This window comes from Neolamprologus multifasciatus, chromosome 3 (genome assembly GCF_963576455.1).
Source record: "Neolamprologus multifasciatus chromosome 3, fNeoMul1.2, whole genome shotgun sequence".
Classification (NCBI taxonomy): Eukaryota; Metazoa; Chordata; class Actinopteri; order Cichliformes; family Cichlidae; genus Neolamprologus; species Neolamprologus multifasciatus.
Window position 1 is genome coordinate 2,224,332 of NC_140441.1, and position 16,099 is coordinate 2,240,430.

Genomic DNA, 16,099 nt, shown 5'->3' on the forward strand with positions numbered 1-16,099 from the left:
GGGGAATGTCTCCCCTGCACCCTGGTGACACACCCGCACCCCAAAGCCCTACCTGTGTGGGTGGGTGTGGTGGAGCGGGAAGAGGGAGGTAGCCGGGGATGGGGAGGAAAAGAAGGGAGGGGAGGGTGTCCCTCCCTAGGGCCAGCTCCCCCGCTGACCCCAATAGGCACCCCCGTCCTCTGGTATCCACCAAGGCAAGGGAGCCCAGGCCCATCCAGACCGGGGCCTACGGCAGCAGCACTGCCAAGCCCCACAGGACCCGGGGCAGCCCACCCCACCCCACCGCAGAGGAAACTGTACCCACCCCAACATTCAATCATCTCCCAGACTACACAAGACACAGACACCCAGGTTAAGTTTATTCTCCACCTCTCCTATGTCTCTCCCCCACCTGCAGAGTGGACTCCTGCAAAGATGGAACAACCTCCCTGCCAGTTGAAGAGCCCCCCGGTTAGGCCGATGCACAAGAGGCCCCCTGCGCCAGGGCTTACATTATTTCGTTCATTAAATTGGAGGAAGTTGTAAGCCATCCAAACTTCAATGGATTCTAAGCACTCGTTTAGAATCTGCAGCTTAGAAACATCTTAGGGGTTGAAAGAAATGTTTAACTGGATATCAACAGCATAGCAGTGGTAGCAGATGTCCTCAAAAGGGTTCAAAATATGCTGGAGGAAAGCAGATACATTAAGAACAATAAAGGCCCAGTACAGAGCCTTGCAGCACACCATAGGACATTAACGTGGAAGATGACCTGTACTTAGAAACTGCCACAAAAAAGTAACCTTCATACAGATACGATGAGAACCACTCTAAGGCAGACCCAGATACACCGACCCAGTGTTTCAGCTTTTCAAGTAGGATATTATATTGAACTGTATCAAAGGCCGATGTGAGGTCCAACATCAGGAGAAGAGAACATTTTCCTGCATCGTTTTGCATCAAAATATCATTGGAGACCCTAAGAAGGGCTGTTTCAGTAGAATGGGTTATACGAAAGCCAGACTGAAGTTTGTTAAGAATATTATGTTTGTATAAAACTGCTATAAGCTGCTTAGCCACATCCTTTTCTGAAATCTTAGCAGTAAATGGTAGTTTTCAAATTCTCCTGTAACTGCTGATAAGAGAAGGGTCTAACTTTGTTTTTTGGTTTTTTAAGGGGATGTATAGCAGCATTTTTAAAATAAGCAGGGACTTTACCAGATCTCAGTGAGGTGTTAATTATGGTGAGCACACAGGGACCAATAGAATGGAAGACATTTTTTTATAACGATGCAGGCAAACAGTCAAGCGAACAGGATGATGCTTTCATTGAGTTAACTATTTTTAGCTCGGATAGTGAAAGAGGAGAAAAACTATCTAAAATACAGACCGAGCTGGATTAAGAGCTTACAATGCATAAGCTGATAGGGAAAAATTATTTCTTATATCACTAAGAATGAAAGAAAATTGGAAGTGACAGGGGCAGCAGGTGGAGCAGGAGGAATAATGTCAGTAATGGTGCCAAATCAAACTAGGATTACTTCTACTCTTTGCAACTAGATAAGAGAAATAGGCAGCCCTCAGCTCTCTAATTGCATTGTTAAAAGAAACTAACAGATCTTTTAACTAAAGGAGATGAGCATTTAAATTAGTTTTCTACCACAAGTGCTTAGCTTTATGACAATCACATTTTAAGCAGTGAATATTGTCATTTAGGCAAGGTGAGGACTTGAAACTGAAGCTGGTCTTAGCGATGATAACTGAGGGTTTCCCGCTGGGTCTTCTGGGAACAAGGGCTCTATGTGAGCAGTCCACCAGGATTTCTTTGTCCAGTTGCAGAACTTCTTTCAATAGGGTGGAAACTGAGCGTCCTCCGCAACACCCACAATATGAATATTGCACCTCTGCTTTCTTGCCTCCATATCTTCATACTTTTATTTTATGCTAAACAGCTCAGACTGTAATCCTGCACCCGTCCCTTGGAGGCTGACAACCTTGTCCAACCATGACGATAAACCCTCTTCCAGGTCGCTAATGGTGGACTTGATGTTGTTAATTTCTGAGCGGACTGTAGCCATGTTGTTAGCAATCTCCCTCTTAACTTCCCTCAGTTCGTTCATCAGGGAGTCAAAATCGAGGAGATATTGTTTTTCAGAGAAGAAAGGATGTCCGATTTCAAACCTTCATACTTCATCATGGTGTCCGACTGCGAGCAACGCGATGAGCTCCCACTTACTTTATTAGCATGTGCCGAGGATGCGCCTGGCCACTTCCCCGAGGAGCCAGTATATTTATATTTACGGAGTTTAGATGCAATTTCAGTTGTAACTACTGGTCCGTTTTTTTCCATTGGTCATTGTAAGACTCCTTGTGCTTGCCTCAAAAGGTTTTGAGTTAAAACTTTTCTTTTTGAATTTGAACATGTAGGTGCAATGGCCTCTCAAATAGCAACGGTATTGTTGTCATTGGATGCTGAAGCAGTTGGCTCACTCAAAGAAGGAGTGAATTTCAAGAAAAGCCCAGAGGATGGCAAGCGTTACATCATATTTAAGAGCAACAATGACTTTAAAGCATGCAAGAACCAGTGCAAGCATCAAGAGGGGCTGTTCATCAAAGACATTGAAGATCTGGATGGCATGTGAGAGCAGGAGCAGATATCAGTGATTATACATTGTCAATTTTTGATTATAGCTGACAGAATTGTCTGTTCCCTCAGGACTGTTAAATGTACCAAACACAACTGGAAATTAAATGTGTCAACAATGAAATATGTGAACCCACCTGACAGCTTCTTGCAGGATGAGCTTGGTAAGTTCTGTCTGTAAAATGCCATTACTGTATATTGATATTCCACTTCCTGCAATATGAGTGTTGGATGCTAAATCTGAAATATAAATATGTAAACTGTAAAGGTGCATTACGGGATGTGTGGGGACCTTATAATTATAGCTCTTGCCACAGTAGGCTCTAACAATCAGAATAGCAATTACCTTCATTACTTTATTAAATTAAATGCTAAACTGGTAGAGGGCCTCTTCTAAAGAATAACATGACAATTTATGTCGATAATTGTAATCAAGAAATGTCAAGCATATTCTTTCCAAAAGACATTTTCCATGCTGCAAATGACTGGGATGTAAACTGTTTAATGCAATGTAATTCTCTCCTTGGTAATTTACTTTTTTTTTCACTCATTCACGTGACTTCTTCAGTCTCAGCTGACTGCAGGTTTCTCCAACCTTATGAACAGTACATTTGCACAATGACTGAAACCAGCCCACTGAATGAACAATGGGCTGTAAGGTCAGTTCTTTGATCATTAATATGGAAATGGTGCCAGTGCTGCTAGTTTCAGTCATTGTGCAAATGTACTGCCTCCTAAGAACAATAATTAAACATTTGCGAAGAGCTCTGACCAGGAAAGCAAACCAAAACAAGAAACCAATGTCAAACATATCCTTCCAACTGACAATTTCCATGACTGGAACTGTTTAATGTAATTTATTCCTCTGAAAGTAATAACAATTATATATTTGTGCCAAAAAGCCCACTACAGTATAAATACATGTGAGTCAGTATGAATGACCATATTTAATGCATGGATAATAATATAATATACCATTTAAATACTACACCTGAGCTTCTTGTCGCACTTGCAGAGGTATCAATGTTGGATGATGGGGGGCTTCAGTTGGTGGAACTGAGCCCCGTTGATCCCTGGATGGCTGATCCTCGAGAACCTCTGGAGCTCCAGAAGGGAGAAGTGAAAGTACGTGTTGCTGTTACACTTTAAGTAACAAATGTTTTACAGAGTTTTTCAGTCACTGCTGTGCATTGTTTTACCCTTATTAGACTGTTATGCAAAATTATCTGTGTAATAAATTGTATAAGTAATAATAATAATCTTAATTATGTCAAAGTATCTCAATAATGAATGAAGAGGAAGGTCTGTGTATTCAGACTCACCTCTGGTGCAGGTGCCCACCTCTCAATTTTTAAATGCATGTAAATGGCCTGTAAATGGCCTGTATTTATATAGCGCTTTTACTAGTCCCTAAGGACCCCAAAGCGCTTTACATATCCAGTCATCCACCCATTCACACACACAATCACACACTGGTGATGGCAAGCTACATTGTAGCCACAGCCACCCTGGGGCGCACTGACAGAGACGTGTCTGCCTCCCTGATGTAGACATTGAAGGTTGTCGGGAGGGGCCGTGCTGACACCCGTCTTTTAAATGCACTTTAGAACAGCAAGCAGCAACACTACATATGAGCAGGTGGAGAAAGGTATGGAGTCTTCACACACACCCGTTCTCTTTTTGCCATTGGGGGCTGGGAGGAGGAGTTTGCTGTCTGGTCGGGGTCTGGGATGCTGGGCCTCCCTGCTACTGCTTGTCTCCACACAAGGGAAAAGGGCAACATCTCCTGGGTCTAGGGGCAGATTGCCTCTCCTGGGTCGACGGTACCTGGACCTGGGGGTATAGAATATGTTGGGGAGTGTGAGTGTGTCTACAGTGTTCATTTCTGTTTGTCTCCACATTAGGCAAGGGCTGCGTATTTACATATGTGTGCATGAGGGTGGGAATGCACGCTTGTGCCTGTGTGTGCCTGTTTGTCTATGTCTGTGTGTTAGGTTACGTCTTAGACTCCATCTCTCTGTGAACATCTCAGCCCCCCAGGTGTGGGGGCCTATTACCCCCCACCACACTCCCTGCCGGTGGCTGATGCCCTCAGCCATCGGTGCGTTAGTAGTTCTTGGCATCCGGGGCTGGGCGCTCAGTTATGTACCAATTCACTCCCAGTGGCTCTTGGCTGCTTGACAGGGCCTGGTTCCCCCTGTGGCTTCTGCACCGTGGCTGCTGGGTGACCCCAAATCTGGGGCTCTCCTCAGCTCTTTCCAGGAGAGGGTGCGGCTGCCCCTCTGTTGGTCCTCCTTGGGCTCTCGTGCTCTGGGGGACCTCTGGATGTCTAGGGCCTCTGGATGTCTAGGGCCTGGATCTCCTCCATGCCTGCTTCATGCCCTGGGAGATGGGGCTATGGCTCCCCACACCCTCTAGCAGATTGTTGCATTGACAAACCTTTTAAATACAAGCGCTCTCATCCACACAGGTGTACACACAGGTGCTCATAGACACAAACTATACCTTTCTTTCCTATTACCTCAAAGCACATTGTGCGCTGTCAGTCTTATATGCTGCACAATAACATTCAATATTTAGTATTTACTGTTACTTACACTTATCTAGGTTATTGCAATGGTGTTGTGTTTACTACACTGAACAAAAATATAAACGCAACACTTTTGTTTTTGCTCCCATTTTTCCTGAGCTGAACTTAAAGATCTGAAACATTTTCTACATAAGACCCATTACTATCAAATATTGTTCACAAATCTGTCTAAATCTGTGTTAGTGAGAACTTCTCCCTTGCCGAGATAATCCATCCCACCTCACAGTTGTGGCATGTCAAGGTGCTAATTAGACAGCATGAATATTGCACAGGTGTGCCTTAGACTGCCCACAATAGGGCACTCTGAAATATGCAGTTTGATCACATAGCACAATGCTACAGATGTGGCCACCATTTGCCTCACGCAGTGCAACGCATCTCCATCGCATGACAATTTTTGAAGAAATTCTTTGGTTATGCAAACTGATTGTTGCTGCAGCTGTCTGTGTGGCTGGTCTCCACCTGGTTGAACATCCTGGAGGTGAACATGCTGGATGTGGAGGTCCTGGGCTGGTGTGGTTACATGGGGTCTGCGATTGTGAGGCCCGTTACTGTCAAATTCTCTGACACGGCTTTGAAGATGGCTTATGGCAGAGAAATGAAAATTCACTTCACAGGCAACAATTCTGGTACACATTCCTGCAGTCAGCACGCCAATTGCATGCTCCCTCAAAAGCTGCAACATCTGTTTGCTTTTTTCCCTCTCTCAACAGGTGATCCAGGTGATTTTGTCATCTTTCACTGTTCCTCGTACTTTCTGTTTTTCTTTCCCTCCCTCACTTTCTTTCTTTCTCCCTTTCCTATCCCCCAGTCATGTCTGTCCTGTCTGTAATAACTTAGAATAAAACAGAATAAATGATTAAGCATAACAAAGGTCAATCAAATGGACCAATATGGCAAGGCTATGATTATCCACTGGTGAAGTAAATCAGTGGGACATCTTTCTTGTCCTTCAAACAATAATTCTGATGGCTAAAGAAACGAACGGGACAGGCAATAAATAAATAAATAAATAAATAATGAACTAAGAGTGAATAGTACATCAAGTACAGTCTCCAAAACATAAATATTCTTTTACTTTCCCCTCAGGTGACATACTTCACCCATGCCTGCATGGAGCTACAGCTTGGCAAGAGAAGGTTCATGTTCGACCCCTGGTTGAAGGGTCCTGCGTTTGCCAGGGGCTGGTGGCTTCTCCATGAGCCTCCAGCAGACGCCCTGGACAGGCTTTGTGGTGCAGATCTCATCTACATCAGCCATATGCACTCAGACCACCTCAGGCAAGCTCTGCTAATATTGTTAAATACATAAAAATATGCATTACATATTACTGCCATTTTTGTTTGAAGTAAATGATTCAGAGCAAACACAGTATAGTATCTACAAACAGTTTTTGTTTCAGCTGTTCTATTCATCTTGATTAGACAGATTTTATTGATTTCTTATGGCGCAATATTGTAATCTACATTACAATACTTGATCCATGACCAGCTGCAAGCAAAATCAAAAAGAGGAAAACAGCACCAGCTGCATACAGTCACAGTAAAGAGAAGGTATACTGTCCTTAAATTAAAGCATGTAAAAACACTTTTACATCCTTTAATTAAAAAATAATTATAATTAATTACAAATTATTACAAAAGTAATGTAGAGCACTCTGCAATCTGTCCCAGTCAGTACAGTGTACTTACTCTCAGAAACAAAATGATCAGTGTAAAATTACCAAAATTTCCACTACTAAAATTACTTACTTAAACTTAAAATTTTTTACACAATATTTCAATTTACTTAAAGAATAATTATTTATTGTTTCATGTAAATATCTGACTTGGTATTATGTTAATGTAATGTAGCCACATTTAAGTACTTGTACATACAGTAATTTCAAATAAAAATAACTTAATTAATACTATTAGAAAAGACAAATAAAAAATAGTTATTAGTAATTTTGCAATGAAAACTACATAATATAATTACAACTGTTATTGAATATTATTCAGAATCAAAAATCTGTTTCCATTTTTTCCACTTTGCTTATCTCTCCCTTCTTTTCTCTGCTTTGAACAGCTCTTTAGAGCTCCTGAGAGAAATAAAAACATTTTTGGAACGTTACATATTTTTATTCCTACTGGCTAGAACCTCAAATACAAAATCTACAAAGAGACCAACTTTCAGAAATGAAGGGTGTTTATATTTACAGTTCAGGGCACTGACTTTTTCTGTTTCCTTTATAGTTATCCCACACTGAAAGTGTTGGCAGAAAGAAGGCCGGACGTCCCGATATATGTCGGTGACACACCCAGACCAGTGTTTTGGTTAGTAATGAAGTGGAGCTGAATTGTCCTCATAAATTACAGAGGAAATAAATTATCCTAAACCAATAATTCTGTTGGTTTTTGTTTTTTGCCCTTCTCCCCCGTCCCTCTTCTCAACTGTTTTTCTTTCCCTCTTTCTTTCTCCCTTTTCTTTCCCCCAGTCAAGTCTGTCCCGTATTCAGCAAGTGAAAATAAAATAAAGAATAAAAGGTGAATCAAATAGACCATTACAGCAAAGCTGGGATGGTCAATTTGGTAAAGAAAATCCGTTGGGCATCTTTCTTCGCCTTTAGACAATAATTCTGATGGCAAAAGAGCCAAACGGGACAGGCAAAAAAAAAAAAAAAAGGAAATAAATTATCCAATGTTGGTCTGTTATTCACATACTGGGTATCTTCACATACTGTGACAGGTATATAAAGGAAAGCCAAGTTAAGCTGACCAATATTAAAGTCCTTCCCTTTGGTGTTTGGCAAAATGTAAGTCACTGCCTCTATCATTAGTTTAAGAGGAATTACAAAAAAATATTTTGTATATTAAAATCATATGATTTCCATAAAGAAGTAAAAATGAATCTTGTTGTCTCACTCAGATTGATGATCACCTGAGATTTATGATCCTGATGGATGGTGTACATCCTGAAATGGACACCTGCATCATTGTTGACTACAAAGGTGTCATTTTGAATAATATAATTACTTGTGCTGTAAAAATAGTCTGATTATAATATAAAATGTTGTTTTTATTGCAGGTCATATGATCCTCAACACTGTGGACTGCAGCAGACCGAATGGAGGCAGGCTACCACAAAATGTGGACGTGATGATGACTGACTTTGCTGGAGGAGCTTCTGGATTCCCGATGACCTTCTATGGAGGGAAATACAGTGGTGAGTCCCGAGTTAGGTTTGCTTAGTTAGGTTTTACCTCCACCTACACACAACAGCATCTATGCTAGAATCTTTGACGGTTACATGTAGCTCTTTTAGCGATGTAAGAACTGACTTGTCAAACTGATATGTTGTGATCAACAGTGTCAAAGTGCACCAAACTGCTGAGATGAAGCAAATGTTGTTGATGTGTTTCCAGATTCCTGGAAGGCAGAGTTTATCAAGAATGAGAGGAAGAAGCTGCTGAATTACAAAGCTACACTGGTGAAATCCCTGCAGCCGAGGATCTACTGCCCATTCGCTGGATACTTTGTGGAGGCTCATCCATCAGACAGGTAGAGTTTGTAATAAGGGTTTGCACAGCATCAGAGATGAATTAATAAAGTGCAGAGCTTTTTGGTTTTGAATTACTTTTATGTTCCCTGGCAGAAGAATCCTCACAACAAAGTTAGCTGATCTGATCTAAATTCCAAGGTCAAAGCTGATATGTAGTTCATCTGGGCAAGTTAATATTTAAAACACAACTATGTACAATAACAAACAAAACAGGGTTTGGTCTATATATGGGCTCCTTTTTCTATCTATTCCCTGTTTAATTGTAGCTCTGTTTCAGCTGTCTATGTGTCACAATCAGCAGGGCTGACTGTGTGTTGAGTGAAGGGTGGACCCAAATGCAGACGAAAACAAAATGTGAAACATGACTTGAATAACAGAAAATGAGCCGTTTATTGAGGCTGGCAAAATAACTGTAAACAAAAGGCAAAGCTAACAATAAAATAAACTGGGTGAGCTAAATTAAGTAAAAACCTACAACAGGAACATGGACTTGACATGAGGAAACTTGACACAACTTCTTGGCTTGAAAACAAAGCAGACAATCTGACAACGACACACTGAAAACAGAGGACTTAAATACACAGGAGGTGATTAGGGGAAGTGGGAACACATGGAGGAACAGCTGACTGACATGAGCCTAATGACAAGACAGGGGAAGTGAAACTAAATATAATGAACAAAGAACACACGACTCCTTCAAAATAAAACAGGAAACACTGAAACTAGACATGACAACAAGCTTAACAGACCTAACACGTGATGAACGATACAAGAACTCAAATAATAGAAACCAAGGAAACAATAAATAATAACTGCCTTTCCTTAACTAAAGCTAAATAGGAATGACACAAACTAATCACAAATCTAAAATGAGACAAATACAAAATGAACTCAGAGACCCAGCCTGTGACACTATGAGCTGATATGCAGTTTATGTTGGCAAGTCAATCTACAACCATGACTCCACTTTGATGAGCTGCTCCTTTTATACTGAACTGTGTTTATAACTGTCAGCAGGTTAGATTCATTTATCATTGATTTTAAGATTTTCTACCAGTTTTTTTTTTTAACATTACACAATTCTCCCAATCTTATGTTGCTGCTGCTTCGATGTTTGTGAAATGTGTTGTTAGCATAAGACCTTTAAACTGAAGACTTTTTTTCTGTTTGATTCAATACATTTGTTATGTTATTAAATAAGGATGTGATTAACATTATCCACATCATACACAGCATTCATGTTTTCTGGAAACATGGTTGTACAACACAGTTGTGGCCTTATGTTTTGACAGTGACACTACTGCTAATGACTGTCAAGTTAAACACATGAGACCTAATTTGTGTTTTATATGTCCCTTTACTTATGTGTCTGTTTGTACTGTGTGTTGGTTGGAAGCTACATAAAGGATACGAATATAAAAAACAGTGCAGAGGACCTCAATGCACTCATTAATAAGCTTGCACCGGCAATCAAAACTTGGACACCGCAGCCAGGTGCTGTGCTGGACCTCGGCCTCGCTCTGAGAGACCCCACCAACAGGTTGGAATAGCTCACATGTTTATCTGTGTTTTCCATTCCTGGTCGATGTGGGAAAGAAAGAGACTGTTATTCCATCTCTGTAATACAACTACATAAAACACAGAAATTTAAACAGTAATGTCAGTCTCTACAATGCCAGTGTAGAAACAGATCATTTTGTTTCTGAGAGTCTGATGAGGAAAAAAATCTCACTGTCCAAATATTCATTGTCTGCACTGCAAATGTAAAAGTAAAATGTGTCACTTTTATTGATTTTTCTTTGAGCTGTAGCTTCAGCCCTGTCTTTTTCCCGTTTTGATGTAAGTGCCCAGTAAATGTATATGACTTTGATTCTTACTGACAAGCTACTGCTACTCAATTATTTCATGTAGAGGAGAAAATCCAAATCTGACTGCATTTGCCTATGTTGTGTGATAACATGATGGCATTATTTTGTTTAAAGAGTTATTATCATTATAAAGAGCACAGGCAGGATTAGTAACTTTCCAAATATACAACAGGGGTCTCCAACTTAAATGAGGTGTGGGCCACTGCTGGCATTGTCATGTCATTGGAGGCCAGTTTAGTGTTCAAGTAAAACTGTACTACAAAACAAACAAACAAACAAGAAACAACGACTAATAATTGCGAAAATGTAGCGTTTTGTTTGGTTTGTTTGGGGGTTTTGTTTTTTTTAGATATTGTATAATAAGACAAAACTGCAAATGTGAATGAAGATTTTTTTTTCCTCCCTCTTAACTAACTGAAGCCTTTGATTGAACTACCAAATAAACACACTGGTACTCTCTTTATGGCTGCACTTTGGTTATCATTTTGTTCTTATTTAACAAAATAAAAATGCAGACATAAATGTACACATTAGATTTTAACTCTCACTGAACTAACACAGCCAGTCACTCAGTATGTTTGTACTCTCTGCTCATATTGCCTTCATATGGCTGGAAGTGGTCCCTGGGCTGTGAGTTTGAGACCCCTGTAATACATCATGTAAACTGCACATGCAAGTGTTAAATGAAATATTTTCTTTGCAACTTTCTTTGCTATGACCAACCGTAGGGAGGCCATCACCAATCCCCCAGTTAGTGCAAAAATCTACAAGGACAGCTGGGAGTTCGACTTGTATGTGAATGAGTTGAAGAGCGCCATCAAGTCTGACATATTTAAACATCAAAACTGGATCCAGTTTTATTACACATGGGCTGGCTTTCAAAACTACAACCTGGTTGTGCGGGTAAATGGTTTTGACAGAAATGTTTTACTTTTCTTTGGCATTTACTTTGTTTTCATGATCTTTCCTACTTAAAAGCATTTCTCTGCTTACTGCTTCATAATAAATAAATAATAAAGAGGCCCCCAGAAAAGTAAAAATATATACACTTGTCCATTTTTGCAAGGTTGGGGGGGAATGCATAACCCCCCCCCTCCCAAAAAAAGGGGGAAAACCCCCCAAAACTATTGTATATAGTGACCCTTTGATGGACTAGAAACCTGCTAAGGGTGTACCCCGCCTCCCACCCTGTGAAAACTTAGACTCCTTCCTCAGTGAATATGAGTTAGATAAGTGCTAAAAAATAGATGGATGGGAGGAAATTCAATAAGGAGAAATCATTGGAAGGAACTAAACATGATTTATTCACTTACAGAATTCAATTAAGGTATTTGGGATTAGACTGTGATGGCCAATCGCAGCAGAACAGAATCCCAGCAGTGATAGGGAAAGGGCAGGACCGTCCATCTGAATTTAGACTCTGTGAGTTGCACGATGGTGTCTGGAAGGGAAAACGACAGATGAGATTTAAAGTCGGCAGAGCAGAGGCTGATTGGCCTGAAGAATCTGTGGGACTACAGATCTTCCTGATTGAATGTATGAATAAGCTTCATTTGGCTAATCCAATGAGCTAAGCTGTTAGCAAAGTTGTTATTCCTCATGAAAATGACAGTGACTGACATTTTTTAATGCACATAATAGTGATATTGGTATTATTTTAGTTTCAGTTAACCTTGTAAGCCATATGGTCCCATGGAATGATCTATAAAGTTTAACAAAATTAAAAGGAACTCCACTATTTTCAGTCTGACATTTCTTGTTTGATGAACATACATGAACATTGGTGTACTTTTTTTTGTTATACCTGAGCAGAAATGTTCCTTGTCTTTATCTTTATATGTTTTTTAAAAAAAAAATTCCATCATGCCTGAGCAGCCTCTGCAGTACCTTAACAAAAACTAGAAATAGAGATGTAGTTCACATCCTGCAATGATGACATTTTAAAATGAAAGACAAAAAAGCAAAATAAAAACCCAGCTCTCTGCTCTGATTCCTCATCGTCACTTCCCTTCCTTCCAGCTGTTACGAATCACCTTGGCTCACTTCTTTTTCCATTACATTGCTATCTTACTCAGAGTGGATGCAAATCTGCTGAAATGCATATGTCTCTGTGTAGGTCATTGAAACAGATGACAAGTTTGAATGCATCACTGACGGTTATGACTATCTGGTGGACTTTCTGGATCTATCATTCCCCACAAAGAGACCCAACAGAGAGCACTCCTACTTGGAGGTGAGTCACTATAGAGCACTAAACACACAGACAGCAGCATAACAGAACCTGAATAATAGTAATTTCTCATGACTACCAAGAAGATTTCATGATGAAATTATCATGTGTTCCATCTAACATATGAAACATGTTGATCTGCTTGCTTTTTTGTTTGTTTGTTTAATATATATATATATATATATATATATATATATATATATATATATATATATATATATATATCTTCTGGACAGAGATCTCCGATGTTATTCCCGGGATCTGCTGGAGCCACTCGCCTAGCTTGGGAGTGTAATGTTCTTTTTGATTTGGAAGGAAAAGTAAGCGCAGACAGAGTCCCAGGGAGTGTCCAAAAAGTGATTTATTAAACACACGTATTATACAGTGTGGGAGGCCGGTCTCCCCTCTCTGTTCGCTACAACAAGCTTTATAGCCTTTATGACGTCAGAACACTTCCTGGACATCTTCTTCAGAACAACAACCCTTTCCCGGGCTTGAAACCAGATGTTTCCCATATATAGTCTGGGAACATATCAACTGTGTACTCGAGTGTGAAAAGGGTGATTTATTATAAGTCCCGGCCACCGAAAGTTCAGCGTCCTCATTTGACTTACTGTGGATGTGTTTGATTCTGCGCGCTCTGGCCAATATACTAAGTGGTAAATGATACATGATAATAAGGATGATAACCGGATAATGATAATGATAAGTGATGCAGACTAATGAAGTAATGATGAAATAATGATTGTGCATGTGAATAATAACATAGTGACAGAAAAATAACATTCCTTTACGTGACAACTCCTCCTCTTGGGCTCGCTTGCGAGACCAACTTACACCAGGATTTGTCTCACTCCTCCCTCCAGCCTACAATCTCCTTCAAGGGCATCATGGACTCAGGCGCCGCTGAACCCTTCGAGCCCGAGCTCAGGGCCCTCTCCAGCATCTTTACTAAAACTCGCCGGACCAGAGGGATGAGACAACATCCGATCATTAATATAGCAAGAAAAACAACAAAAGAAAACATGGCAGACATAACAACACTCTTCCATTGCCCAAAGACAGACGTAAACCAGTCTCCCAGTCCAGTGTTCACACCTGATTGCTCATGCATGGTTTTAGATAACATTTTCAGACTCTCAAGCGCTCTAGTAACCGTACCGTCTGGGGCCGTATTGTTGGGTATAAAAGTACAGCACATGTCTCCAAACATGGCACACACACCACCCTTCTCAGCCAACAACATGTCAAGGGCCATTCAATTTTGGATTCCCATTAACGACGTCGGTCCCAATTGTTCCGCAAGGCCTTCTACCGCGTCCCTAGTGAGATTAGAGAGTCTCAGCACATTATAATGAACATAGTTAATGCGATCAACATTTTTATTTGGAGTTATCCATAGAAACACACTTTCAAAACCAGCCGCTATCTGATTGACTAACTTATACTCATCTGGAACTCCCCTGGGAACTCCTATTGAGTCAATCCAGGTTGGCGAGTCCCATCTTGGGTCATATTTGTGCACACCCCTAATACTTCTCCTACGTCTGGCTGTCAACACACCAGCGTCTTGCTGTGGAACTGTCTCTACTCTATTTCCTATCAGCATCAAAGGTGCACCTAGTTTCACCAGAGCACCTGTTCCCACACTTCCCAGTGGAACCTGTACCAAAAGGGTGTACTGCCCACAATAATAATATAGCCCACCCCTTGCCCAGGTGCCTATAATAGTATTTGGGTCACTTACATTATTGGTAGTCCTGCCTGGGATTGTCCTCTGACACCAGCTTGGATCAATTCTTCCTAACGTATATCTCACGCTGTCTGTAGAGAACTCAAAACATGTATAATTATCCCTTTTAGGTGTGAATGAACCTGGTTGTGTACGTTTATCAATTGGCGGATATAAACCTGACAAAGTGGTGCAGTTACCTGTGTTCACCGCCTCTCTAGTTAATCTCAACATACAATCATAACCCCACTCATCCTCTGGATACAGAGGAGCGGGTTCAGTGAACAAACGAGGCCGAGCTGTAGCACAAGCAACACAATCAACCACTTCCTGCTCTTTAGCATTTTGAGCCACCCAATCTGACCAAAGATTCCTATCACTGACTTAGGGTAGCATACCATAGGGTGATAACAAATCCACACATCATATGTTCTCCAGCTGCTACCGTCTCCTGGGCACCTAATTACCTCACACAAATCGAATGTGAATGCTGTCGTGGACCCATTAACATACCCAAACTCGACTCCCCCACTGGCCTTAAGACACCCATCGTTCCCACCTGAGCCAACCTCGCGCTTGAATTTTCTCGACGACTCGATCGGTTTGGACTCTGGAGCGGATAGACCTCTGCGTCTGGGCAATTCACCTGTCTGCCAATAAACAAACAAACACGTTACAACACTTATCAACCCCAACATTCCCGTTATTTTCCAATTTTCCCACAGTTTCATGATCACTGTTCCCAGGCTCTTTTACTTTTACTTTAAACTTCGTGATAAGAGTATAAGGTTATGAGTATAAAAATATGCGATTAACGTACAAAACTATTATGACTGCTTTAAACTATCAATTACTTTAGACTAGAGCCCTAGCTTATCATGAGCCTGGAATGAATTGATGCTTGGCGCTTGGCGCTCCTCTTCTTTCTTCGTCTCCCCAGGTAGACTGCTGGGGAGAACCGCTGCACAGGGGGAGAGGATTATTCTGCCTCTATGTTCCCCCCCGTGTTACTTTGGGTGGAGCTTATCTCGAGTAAGCCCTCGTCCGCCACTGCGCATTGAGACCAATGGAACCAGGTCTCACCCTTTCCCTTCAACCGAACCGTACTGGTGGTACGAGCAGTCACCTCGAATGGCCCCGTCCACCTCGGATCTCTCCACTTTCACTTAATGACCTTCAGCCACACCGCCTTGGCGTCGGGGACGGACCTGTCCACCGCATTCACCCCCACTCCAACCTGTTGTGTGAAACTAGACACAAGAGCTTTTAATTCTTTCCAACATTCAGCATGTTTTCTATTACTTTTTATACTTTCTTCCGCCGGGACTGTTGTCCAAGGACCTGGAAACTGTCGTCCTGTCAACAGCTCATATGGTGTGAAACCTGTGGATTGATTAACACAACATCTTATTATCATCAATACAATTGGCAGGGCTGCAACCCAATCTAGCCCCGTCTGAGCAGAAATTTTAGCTATTTTATTTTTCAGGTTTAGATTCATTCTTTCCACCTTCCC

The 16,099-nt window shown here is 41.1% G+C and overlaps 1 protein-coding gene across 1 annotated transcript in view; it reads left to right on the forward strand.

Annotated features, from left to right (window-relative positions):
* The window catches only part of LOC146521025 (cytidine monophosphate-N-acetylneuraminic acid hydroxylase-like), a 50,781-nt gene that overhangs the window by 18,228 nt on the left and 16,454 nt on the right, over window positions 1-16,099 (forward strand). Inside the window, exons 2-13 of the mRNA XM_085154402.1 lie at window positions 2,407-2,617; window positions 2,696-2,787; window positions 3,639-3,748; window positions 6,303-6,493; window positions 7,448-7,528; window positions 7,941-8,007; window positions 8,121-8,202; window positions 8,280-8,417; window positions 8,617-8,752; window positions 10,150-10,293; window positions 11,350-11,524; window positions 12,738-12,854. Coding sequence (XP_085010528.1) covers window positions 2,412-2,617; window positions 2,696-2,787; window positions 3,639-3,748; window positions 6,303-6,493; window positions 7,448-7,528; window positions 7,941-8,007; window positions 8,121-8,202; window positions 8,280-8,417; window positions 8,617-8,752; window positions 10,150-10,293; window positions 11,350-11,524; window positions 12,738-12,854 — 1,539 coding nt within the window. The 5' untranslated portion in view covers window positions 2,407-2,411. The remainder of the gene's footprint in view (window positions 1-2,406; window positions 2,618-2,695; window positions 2,788-3,638; window positions 3,749-6,302; window positions 6,494-7,447; window positions 7,529-7,940; window positions 8,008-8,120; window positions 8,203-8,279; window positions 8,418-8,616; window positions 8,753-10,149; window positions 10,294-11,349; window positions 11,525-12,737; window positions 12,855-16,099) is intronic.